Raw genomic sequence first — 12,005 nt, forward strand, 5'->3', positions numbered from 1 at the left:
ATCCATCCATCCATCCATCCGTCCATCCATCCATCATCCATCCATCCATCCATCCATCCGTCCATCCATCCATCATCCATCCATCCATCCATCCATCCATCCATCCGTCCATCCATCCATCCATCCATCCATCCATCCATCACACCTGGGGGGCGGGGTTCGCGGGCAGGATCAGGTGAGGGGCGGGGCTTCATCCATCCGTCACACCTGGGGAGGCGGGGCCTACATCCATCACACCTGGGGGGGCGGGGCTTCCATCCATCCATCCATCACACCGGGGGGGGTGGGGTTCGCGGGGAGGATCAGGTGAGGGGCGGGGCTTACACCCATCCGTCATCCATCCACCCATCCATCACACCTGGGGGAGGGGCTTGCAGGGCAACTGGGGTGTCCATCACACCTGAGGGGGCGGGTCTTGCGGGGCTGCTGAGACATTCATAACACCTGGAGGCGGGGCTTCCATCCATCCATCACACCTTGGGGCGGGCTTGTGGGGCAACTGGGATGTCCATCACACCTGGGAAGGTGGGGCTTCCATCCATCCATCCATCCATCACACCTGGGGGGGCGGGGCTTGTGGGCAACTAGGGGCGTGGCTTCCATCTGTCCCTCACCCATCCATCATGCCTGGGGGCGGGGCTTGTGGGGCAACTGGAGTGTCCATCACACCTGGAGGCGGGGCTTCCATCCATCCATCCATCCATCCATCAATCACACTTGAGGGGCGGGGCTTGCAGGGCAACCGGGGTGTCCATCACACCTGGGGGGGCGGGGCTTCTGTCACACCTGGGATATCTGTCACACCTGAGGGGCGTGGCTTCCATCACACTTGGGGCGTGGTTTCCATCAAACCTGGGGGCGGGGCTTCCATCGTACCTGGAACATCCATCACACCTGGGGGGCGTGGCTTGCAGAACAACTGGGGTGTCCATCACACTTGAGGGGCGGGGCTTCCGTCACACACGGGGTGTCCATCACACCTGGGACACCTGGGGGGGCGTGGCTTCCATCACACCTGTGGCACCTGGGACCGTCACCGCACCCCATCACACCTGTGACATTCCCATCACACCTGGGCGCCCATTGCATGGCCGGGGCGGTGGCACCCGTGACACACCCGTGGCACACCCGTGGCACACCTGTGACTCACCTGTGACACACCTGTGGCACACCTGCTTCAGCTGCTGCATGGATCTGGGAGGGGGCCATTGCACCTGTGGCACACCTGTTGGCACACCTGTTGCACACCTGTTGGCACACCCGTGACACACCTGTGGCGCACCTGCTTCAGCTGCTGCATGGATCTGGGAGGGGGCCATTGCACCTGTGGCACACCTGTTGGCACACCTGTGGCCTTCTGCATGGGCCTGGGGGGATGTGGCAGCTGTGGCACACCTGTGACACACCCGTGACACACCTGTTGGCATACCTGTGGCACACCTGTGGCATACCTGTGACACACCTGTGACTCACCTGTGACACACCTGTGACACACCTGTGGCGACTGCTGCATGGATTGGGGGTTCATTGCACCTGTGGCACACCTGTGACACACCCATGACACACCTGTGGCACACCTGGCACCTGCTGCATGGGCTTGGGGAGGGTGTGGCACCTGTGGCACACCTGTGACACGCCTGTGGCGCCTGCTGCATGGATTGGGGGTTCATTGCATCGATGACACACCTGTGACACCTGTGACACACCTGTGACACCTGTGGCACACCTGTGATTCACCTGTGACACACCTGGCACCTGCTGCATGGGCTTGGGGAGGGTTTGGCACCTGTGACACACCTGTGACACGCCTGTGATTCACCTGTGGCACCTGTGGCACACCTGTGGCACACCTGTGGCGACTGCTGCATGGATTGGGAGTTCATTGCACCTGTGGCACACCTGTGGCACACCTGTGACACACCTGGCACCTGCTGCATGGGCTTGGGGAGGGTTTGGCACCTGTGACACACCTGTGACACGCCTGTGATTCACCTGTGGCACCTGTGACACACCTGTGACACACCTGTGGCGACTGCTGCATGGATTGGGGGTTCATTGCACCTGTGTGGCACACCTGTGGCACACCTGGCACCTGCTGCATGGGCTCGGGAGGGTATCACACCTGTGGCACACCTGTGATTCACCTGTGGCACACCTGTGACTCACCTGTGGCACACCTGGCACCTGCTGCATGGGCTCGGGAGGCTAGCACACCTGTGGCACACCTGTGATTCACCTGTGATTCACACTGTGATTCACCTGTGGCACACCTGTGACTCACCTGTGGCACACCTGGCACCTGCTGCATGGGCTCGGGAGGCTAGCACACCTGTGGCACACCTGTGGCACACCTGTGGCAGCTGTCGCATGCATTGGGGCGGGCGTCGCACCTGTGGCGTCTGTCACACCTGGAGCCAGCACACCTGGCACACCTGTGCCCGTCTCACCTGTGCCACACTTCACCTGTATCTCACCTGTTCACACCTCACCTGTTCTCACCTGTTCTCACCTGTATCTCACACCTGTTCTCACCTCACCTGCGTCTCACCTGTTGCACACCTCTTGCTTATTCTCACCTGTATCTCACCTGTTCATCTCACCTGTTCTCACCTGTTCTCACCTGTCTCACCTGTTCCACAACTCTCACCTGTTCTTATGTGTTCACAACTCACCTGTTCTCACCTCACCTGTTCCACACCTGTCACCTGTATCTCACCTGTATCTCACCCTGCTCTCACCTCACCTGTATCTCACCTGTACCACACCTCTCACCTGTTCTCACCTGTTCTCACCTGTTCTCACTTCACCTGTATGTTGCCTGTTGTCACCTGTACCACACCTCTCACCTATATCTCACCTGTACCTCACCTGTTCCATACCTCACCTATTCTCACCTGTGCTCGCCTGTTTTCACCTCACCTGTATCTCACCTGTTCTCACCTGCGCTCACCTGTTCTACACGTCTCACCTGTTCTCACCTGTTTCCATCGGTACCACACCTCTCACCTCTTCACACCTGTTCTCACCTTTCACCTGTTCTCACCTGTTCTCACCTGTTCTCACCTCACCTGTTCCACACCTGTATCTCACCTGTTCTCACCTGTGCTCACCTGTGCTCACTGTTCTCACCTGTTCCACACCTGTATCTCACCTGTTCTCACCTGTACCACACCTGTTCCACACCTGTATCCCACCTGGTCTCACCTGTACCACACCTGTATCTCACCTCACCTGTTCCACACCTGTATCTCACCTGTTCTCACCTGTGCTCACCTCTTCTACACGTCTCACCTGTATCTCACCTGTTCTCACCTGTATCTCACCTGTTCTCACCTGATCTCGCCTGTTCCACACCTGTATCTCACCCGTTCTCACCCGCCCCACCCATTTTGGGGGCCGCGTTTGGGTTGATGGGCGGGGCGTGGGCGTGGCCGTGTCCCCGCCCCTCCCCCCTCTCTAACCCCTCCCCCTTTTCCCCCTCCCCCTTTCCCCTCCCCCCGCAGGCTCACGGACTCCGCCCCTCCCCCCTCCTCCGCCACCACGCCCACCAAGCCCCTCCCCCCGAGCTCCGCCCTCTTCCCCCATTGGCCGCCGCCTCCCCCCAAGCCCTCGGTGGGCGTGGCCGTGGGCGGGGACCTGGACGTGCGCCCGCCCCTCCGGCGCGCGCCCAGCCCCGCCCCTCCGCCCTCGGAGCGCCGCGGGAGCCCCGCCCCCCGCCCCGCCTCCCTGCCCACCTTACCCGCGGCTCACCTGTACGGAGGGGGAGGAGCCGCGGGGGGAAGCTCCGCCTCTTCCTACCTGGAGCTGCGCTCGCTGTCCCCGCCCCGCGCCGCCGCCGCCGCGTCAATCACCGGGGGGGGGCGGCCCCGCCCCCGCCAAGCCTTTTGGGGCGAAACCTTTGGCTTTCTGGAGCAAGTTCGACGTGGCGGACTGGCTGGAGTCGCTGAACCTGGGCGAGCACCGGGCGCGCTTCCTGCACAACGAGATCGACGGCACGCACCTGCCCGCGCTCACCAAGGAGGATTACATCGACCTGGGCGTCACCCGCGTCGGGCACCGCATGAACATCGACCGCGCCCTGCGCCTCTTCCTCGAGAGGTGATGGCCGCGCAACCTGGGCGGGGCAGGTGGGGGGGGGGGGGGGGGGGGGGGCAGCGGGATGGGGGAGGCGAGCGGGTGCTGAGGTGGGACCCCCTCAGGTGTAAAGGTGGGGCGCCTCAGGGTGTGAGGGGGAGACACCCAGGTACCAGGGAGGGGCCCCCAGGTGTGAGGGAGGGACCTTCAGGTACCGAGGAGAAACACCCAGGTACCGAGGAGACATCCCCAGGTGTGAGGGAGAAACTCCCGGGTACCAGGGAGGGGCCCCCAGGTGAGAGGAAGGGAGCTTCAGGTGCCGAGGAGAAACACCCAGGTACCGAGGAGGGACCCCCAGGTGTGAGGCAAGGACCCTCAGGTGTGAGGGAGAAACTCCCGGGTAGCAGGGAGGGGCCCCCAGGTGAGAGGAAGGGACCTTCAGGTGTCGATGAGAAACTTGCAGGTGTGAGGGAGAAACTCCCAGGTACCGAGGAGGGACCCCCAGGTGCCAGGGTGAGACCCTCAGGTGTGAGGGAGGGACCTTCAGGTACCGAGGAGAAAACACCCAGGTACCGAGGAGGGATGTCCAGGTGTGAGGGGGAGACACCCAAGTAGCAGGGTGAGACCCTCAGGTGTGAGTAAGAGACTCCCAGGTACCGAGGAGACCCCCCCAGGTGTGAGGCAAGGACCCTCAGGTGTGAGGGGGAGACACCCAGGTACTGAGGAGGGACCCTCAGGTGTGAGGGAGGGATCCCCAATGTGAGAGGGAGACTCCCAGGTGCCAGGGAGGGACTCCCAGGTGTGAGGAAGAGACTCCCAGGTACCGAGGAGACACCCCCAGGTACCGGGGTGAGACCCTCAGGTGTGAAGGGGAAACTCCCAGGTACCAAGCAGGGACCCTCAGGTGTGAGAGGGAGACTCCCAGGTACCGAGGAGGGGCCCCCAGGTATCGACAGGAGGGACCCTCAGGTGTCGATGAGAAACTTGCAGGTGTGAGGGAGAGGTTCCCAGGTACCGAGGAGGGACCCCCAGGTGCCAGGGTGAGACCCTCAGGTGTGAGGGAGGGACCTTCAGGTACCGAGGAGGGACCCCCAGGTACCGAGAAGACATCCCAGGTGTGAGGCAGGGACCCTCAGGTGTGAGGGGGAGACACCCAGGTACCGAGGAGGGATGTCCAGGTGTGAGGAGGAGACACCCAGGTACCGAGGAGGGATGTCCAGGTGTGAGGGGGACACACCCAGGTACCAACGAGGGACCCTCAGGTGTGAGGGGGAGACACCCAGGTACCGAGGAGGGACCCTCAGGTGTGAGGGGAGGGATCCCCAATGTGAGAGGGAGACTCCCAGGTGCCAGGGAGGGACTCCCAGGTGTGAGGGAGAGACTCCCAGGTACCGAGGAGACACCCCCAGGTACCGGGGTGAGACCCTCAGGTGTGAGGGAGGGACCTTCAGGTACCGAGGAGAGAACCCCGGGTGTGAGGGAGGGACCCCGGAGTACCGAGGTGAGAGCCTCAGGTGTGAGGGAGGGATCCCCAGGTGCGAGGGAGAGACTCCCAGGTACCGAGGAGGGACCCCCAGGTGTGAGGGGGAGACCTTCAGGTACCGAAAAGGAACCCTCAGGTACTGAGGAGAACCACCCAGGTACTGAGGAGATATCCCCAGGTGTGAGGGAGGGACCCTCAGGTAACAAGGGGGGACCCTCAGGTGTCAATGAGAAACTTCCAGGTGTGAGGGAGGGACCCCCATGTGTGAGGGAGGGACCTTCAGGTGTGAGAGACAAACGCCCAGGTAACGAGAAGGGACCCTCAGGTGTCAAGGAGAGACTCCCAGGTGTGAGGGAGACATCCCCAGGTGTGAGAGAAGGACCCTCAGGTGTGAGGGAGGAACTCCCAGGTACAGAGGAGACGTGCCCAGGTGTGAGGGGGGAGACCTTCAGGTTGCAAGGAGGCACCTCCAGGTATCCAGGAGAGACCCTCAGGTGCTGAGGAGAGACCCTCAGGTGTGAGGGAGGGACCGCCAGGTACCAGGGAGAGATTCTCAGGTACCGAGGAGACATCCCCAGGTGTGAGGGGGAACCCTCAGGTGTGCGAGAGGGACCCTCAGGTACCAGGGAAAGATCCTCAGGTAGCGAGGAGGAACCCCCAGGTGTGAGGGAGACACTCCCAGGTACTGGGGAGGGACCTTCAGGTGTCAAGGACAGACCCCCAGGTGTGAGGGGGAGACCTTCAGGTATCGAAGAGACTCGCAGGTACCGAGGAGGGGACCCCCAGGTACCGGTGGTGACACCCTCGAGTACCGAAAAGGGACCCTCAGGTACTGAGGAGACATCTTCAGGTGTGAGGGAGGGACCTTCAGGTGTGAGGGAGACACTCCCAGGTACTGAGAGCAGACACCCAGATGTGAGGGAGGAACCTCCAGGTGTCGAGGAGAGACTCCCAGGTGTGAGGGAGGGACCTCCAGGTAGCAAGGAGGGACCTTCAGGTACCAAAGAGAGACCCCGAAGTAGCAAGGAGACATCGCCAGGTGTGAAGGAGGGACCGCCAGGTACCAGGGAGAGATCCTCAGGTGCCAAGGACGGACCCCCAGGTGTGAGGGAGACGCTCCCAGGTACCGAGGAGGGACCCTCAGGTGTCAAGGAGAGACTCCCAGGTGTGAGGGGGAGACCTTCAGGTATCGAGGAGACGTCCCCAGGTACCAAGGAGGGACCCTCAGGTGTCAAGGACAGACCCCCAGGTGTGAGGGAAGGATCTCCAGGTGTGAGGGAGAAACTCCCAGGTACCGAGGTGAGACCCTCGGGTGTGGCGGTGAGACCTTCGGGTGCCAAGGAGGGATCTCCAGGTGCTGAGGAGAGATTCTCAGGTGTGAGGGAGGGACCCTCAGGTGTGGCGGTGAGACCTTCAGGTGTGAGGGAGGAACTCCCAGGTACCGAGGAGGGACTCCCAGGTACCAGGGTGAGACCCTCAGGTGTGAGGGAGGGACCTCCAGGTGTGAGGGAGGAACTCCCAGGTACCGAGATGCCACCCTCAGGTGTGGCGGTGAGACCCTCAGGTGTGGCGGTGAGACCCTCAGGTGTGAGGGAGGGACCTTCAGGTGTGAGGGAGGAACTCCAGGTACCGAGATGCCACCCTCAGGTGCGGCGGTGAGACCTTCAGGTGCCAAGGAGGGACCCTCCAGGTGCTGAGGAGAGATTCTCAGGTGTGAGGGAGGGACCCTCAGGTGTGGCGGTGAGACCTTCAGGTGTGGCGGTGAGACCTTCAGGTGTGAGGGAGGAACTCCCAGGTACCGAGGAGGGACTCCCAGGTACCAGGGTGAGACCCTCAGGTGGTGAGGGAAGGACCTCCAGGTGTGAGGGAGGAACTCCCAGGTACCGAGATGCCACCCTCAGGTGCGGCGGTGAGACCTTCAGGTGCCAAGGAGGGACCTCCAGGTGCTGAGGAGAGATTCTCAGGTGTGAGGGAGGGACCCTCAGGTGTGGCGGTGAGACCTTCAGGTGTGGCGGTGAGACCTTCAGGTGTGAGGGAGGAACTCCCAGGTACCGAGATGCCACCCTCAGGTGTGGCGGTGAGACCTTCAGGTGCCAAGGAGGGACCTCCAGGTGCTGAGGAGAGATTCTCAGGTGTGAGGGAGGGACCCTCAGGTAACGAGGGACGCTCAGGTGTCAGTGAGAAACTTCCAGGTGTGAGAGGGGGACCTTGAGGTGTCAAGGAGGAACCCCCAGGTACCGAGGAGACGGGCCCCAGGTGTGAGGGAAAGAGGGGGAGAGGGGGAAGGTGAGTGTGCAACGGGGCCCAGGCGTGCAACGGGATCTCAGTGTGCAATGGGGTCGGGGCTTAAGACTGTGAAAGGATCCAGGTGTGCAACAGGATCCAGGTGTGCAATGGGATCCAGGTGTGCAATGGGATCTGAGCGTTGCAACAGGATCCAAGTGTGTAATGGGATCCAGGTGTGCAATGGGATCCGGACACGGGAATGTGATAGGACCCAAGTGTGCAACGGGATCCAAGTGTGCAACAGGATCCAGGTGTAAAATGGGATCCAGGTGTGTAACAGGATCCCAGTCTGCGACAGGGTCCGAGTGTGCAGTGGGATCCAGGTGTGTAACAGGATCCAGGTGTGTAACAGGGATCCAGGTGTGTAACAGGGATCCAGGTGTGTAACAGGATCTCGGTGTTCAAAGGGATCCGAGTGTGCCACGGGATCTGGACTTAAGACTGTGAAAGGATCTGAGTGTGCAACGGGATCCGAGTGTGCAACGGGATCCGGGGTGTGCAACGGGATCCGAGTGTGCAACACGATCCGGGTGTGCAACGGGATCTGGACATGGGAATGTAACAGGATCTGAGTGTGCAACAGGATCTGGGCGTGCAACGGGATCTGGACATGGGAATGTGATGGGATCCAAGTGTGCAGCGGGATCCAGGTGTGCAACAGGATCTGGAAAAGAGAATGTAACAGGATCTGAGTGTGCAACGGGATCTGGGTGTGCAATGGTATCTGAATGTGTAACAAGATCCCAGTGTGCAACGGGATCCGAGTGTGCAACAGGACCCAAGTGTGCAATGGGACCTGGATATGGGAATGTAACAGGATCCAAGTGTGCAACGGGATCCGAGTGTGCAACAGGATCCAGGTGTGCAACGAGATCTGGACACGGGAATGTAATGGGATCTGAGTGTTCAAAGGGATCCGAGTGTGTAAGGGGATCCGAGTGTGCAATGGGATCCGGGTGTGCAATGGGATCTTGGTGTTCAAAGGGATCCGAGTGTGCAACGGGATCTGAGTGTGCAACAGGATCCAGACACGGGAATGTGACGGGATCTGAGTGTGCAACGAGATGCGGGCGTGCAACGCGATGCCTGTGTGAAATGGGACCCAAGTGTGCAAAAGGGTCCAAGTGTGCAACGGGATCTGGACTTCAGACTGTGAAAGGATCCCAGTGTGCGACAGGATCCGAGTGTGCAACGGGATCCAATTGTTCAAAGCAATCTGAGTGTGCAACAGGACCCGAGTGCGCCCTGGGACCCGATTGTGCAAGGGGGTTTGGGCGTGCAAGGGGGTTTGGGCGTGCAAGGGGCTCTGGGCGTGCGCGGGTGTGCGCTGAGTGTGCAACGGGACATGGACAGCGGGCGCCGGGACGTGGACGTGGGCATCCGGTGGGACGTGAGCGTGCAACGGGAGCTGAGTGTGCAACAGGAGATGGACCTGGGCGCCCGGCGGGATCTGAGCGTGCAACAGCAGCAGCAGCGCAAGCTGAGCGTGCAACAGCTGGAGGCGCAGCGGCGGCTGAGCGTGCAACAGGAGCTGGGCGTGCAACGGGAGGTGGAGATCCAGAGGAAGCTGAGCGTGCAACAGGAGCTGGGCGTGCAACGGCAGCTGGAGCTGGGCGTGCAGTGGGAGCCGGGCGTGCAACGGGAGCCGGGCGTGCAACGGGACGCGGAGATGGGCGTGCAACAGGAGCTGGGCGTGCAAGGAGCGCCCGGCGCGCTGTGGGACGTGGAGATGGGCGTGCAGCCGGAGATGGGCGTGCAAGGACACGTGGGCGTGCAACAGGAGCTGCCGGACGCGGACATGGGCGTGCAATGGGAGCCGGGCGTGCAAGGGGAGCTGCTGGGCGGTGCAACAGGCGGCGGAGGCGGGCGTGCAACAGGACGTGATGGTGCAAGAGGCGATGATTGTGCAAGAGGCGATGATTGTGCAACGAGACGCAAACGTGGCGCCGGACCCGGGCGTGCAAGAGGCGCCGAGTGTGCAACGGGAGGCGCCGCCGGGCGTGCAAGAGCCCCTGGGCGTGCAAGGGGACGTGGGAGTGTGACCGGGCGTGCAAAGGGGGGGGTGGGGTCCCCCTCAGGGCCGGGCACGCGCGTGTGCGAGGCTTGCACGCGCATGTGGGGGTGATGGCAGCCCCGTGCACGCGCGTGTGCAAGGATCACACACTCACTGTCACGTGTCCCTTGCACGCTCACACCGCGTGTCGCGTGCTCACAATGTGCCCTTGCACACTCACACACACCCCTTGCACACTCACAGCCGCTCTGACACGCCTTGCACACTCACAGCTTGCACTCAGCCGCCCCTTGCACACTCACAGCTCTCCCCTTTGCACACCCACGGACACACACCCACACACACACCCCTTGCACACTCACAGCGTCTCTGACGCACAGCCCTTGCACACTCGTGGCTCACACACTTGCCCCGTTCCTTGCACACTCACGCAAAACTCTCAACCCCCTTTGCACACTCCTGTGCCTCTCCTGTCCCTCCCCTTACACACTCGTGTGCAACACACTCACCCCCACACTTTGCACACTCACCGACTCCCCCTTGCAAACTCGCCCCTCCCCCTTGCACACGCACATTCACGTGCGACACAATCACCCCACCCCTTGCACACTCACCGAACCCCCTTGCACACCCACCCCCATCCCTTGCACACCCACCGACCCACCCTTACACGCGCATTCACACCCCTTACACACTCGCGTGCAACACGCCCGCCCCCACACGTTGCACACTCACCCCTTGCACACGCGCGTGCCCCTCCCCCCCTCCCTTTCACACTCGCCCCTCCCCCCCTTTGCACACGCGCTCTGAGCCACTCCCCCTTTTACACGCGAGCGTGCCCCGCCCCCCTTTGCACACGCGCGTGCCCCGCCCCTCCCCCCCCGCCCGTGCCCCGCATGCTCACGGGCCCCGCCCCCTCCCCAAGCCCCGCCCCTCCCCCCCCATCTCTAAGGGCTCTCTCAGGGTCGTGGCCCCTCCCCCACCCCCCAAAGCCCCTCCCCCACCCCCAAAAGAGGCAACGACCCCCACTCGAATGTCTTCCAGCGCCCCTCCCCCACCCCAGGCCCCGCCCCCTCCCCCCCCACAAATAAACCACGCCCCCAGGGTGGGGGAGGGGCGCGCTCCCCCCCCCCTTCCTCAAACCCCTCCCCCCCTCCCCCCCCTCCCCCAAAAATTCACTGTGACCCAAAGCGGGGGGGGCGGGGGGAGGGGCGAGCTCACGGCCCCTCCCCCCACCCGCCAAAGCCCCACCCCCAACAAGCCCCGCCCCCTCCTTTTTTTTCTCTCCGCCGATTATAAATTAAACCCCGCCCCCCACCCCTCAGTGCCCCTCCCCCTCTCAAAGCCCCTCCCCCTTCCAAAGCCCCTCCCCCCCCTCAAAGCCCCACCCCCCAAAGCGCTGCCGAGCTGCCCCTCCCCCCAACCCCCCCCGCGCCCTTCCCCCACCCCCACGCAGCGGCTCGGGTGTAATTACGGATAATTAATTAATTAATTAATAATTCAGCAATTAATTAATAACGAATTCATTAATGAACGGACGGACGGCTCCTGGGAGTTTTCTTTGCGTGCGAAACGGGCGTGCAAGGGGTGGGGGAGGGGCTGGGTGTGCAAAAGGGGGCGGGGGTGGGCGTGGCCAGGTGGGCGTGGCCAGGTGAGGTGATTTTTGCACACGCCCCCCCCATGTTCAAGGGTGGAGCCTGGCCACGCCCCTTCCTAGACCACGCCCCTTTCTTGGCCACGCCCATTTCAGCAGCGCCCCCTTGTGGCCCATACGTGTGGCCACGCCCCCTCTTTAGTGCCACGCCCCCTTTTGGTCTAACTCCCCTTTATTTGACCACACTCTCTTTTTAAAGGCCGCGCCCCCTCATTCGGGACCACGCCCCCCTCATTCGGGACCACGCCCCTTTTCGGACCACGCCCTCTCCTTTTTTGGAAATGCCTCCTCCTGAAGGCCACGCCCCCCTCGTTTGGACCACGCCCCCCTCGACATCTCATACAGGGATCAGCCCAAAGACCCCCACGGATTCCCCCAGGCCCCCCAGACCCCTCTGGATTCCCCAAAGACCCCCCCCAGACCCCCAAATTTGTCCCTAAATCCCAAAAGTTCTCCCATAGACCCCCATAGTTCCCCTCAATAATCCTCCATAG

General features: G+C 62.2%; 2 protein-coding genes across 6 annotated transcripts in view; both read left to right on the top strand.

The window, feature by feature from the left end:
* The window catches only part of LOC134433830 (SH3 and multiple ankyrin repeat domains protein 1-like), a 26,251-nt gene extending 22,149 nt beyond the window's left edge, over positions 1-4,102 (top strand). The window contains 2 exon segments of the mRNA XM_063182538.1: positions 3,504-3,792; positions 3,794-4,102. Coding sequence (XP_063038608.1) covers positions 3,504-3,792; positions 3,794-4,102 — 598 coding nt within the window.
* Positions 3,963-10,693, top strand: LOC134433829 (putative per-hexamer repeat protein 5). Of its 5 annotated transcripts, none has more exons than XM_063182533.1 (3): positions 6,857-6,890; positions 7,648-8,184; positions 8,223-10,692. In XM_063182533.1, exon 3 carries the CDS (start codon positions 8,465-8,467, stop codon positions 9,725-9,727), a length of 1,263 nt encoding a protein of 420 aa, XP_063038603.1. In that variant the 5' UTR covers positions 6,857-6,890; positions 7,648-8,184; positions 8,223-8,464; the 3' UTR covers positions 9,728-10,692. The 5 variants fall into 5 exon arrangements, with proteins under 5 accessions (XP_063038604.1, XP_063038603.1, XP_063038605.1 ...); XM_063182535.1 differs by having other exon boundaries at positions 7,648-7,943; positions 8,017-10,692; XM_063182534.1 differs by lacking the exons at positions 6,857-6,890; positions 7,648-8,184 and adding an exon at positions 3,963-4,098 and having other exon boundaries at positions 8,251-10,692.
* Positions 10,694-12,005: the final 1,312 nt, after the last annotated feature.

Source organism: Melospiza melodia, unplaced genomic scaffold (assembly GCF_035770615.1).
Source record: "Melospiza melodia melodia isolate bMelMel2 unplaced genomic scaffold, bMelMel2.pri scaffold_271, whole genome shotgun sequence".
Lineage (NCBI taxonomy): Eukaryota > Metazoa > Chordata > Aves > Passeriformes > Passerellidae > Melospiza > Melospiza melodia.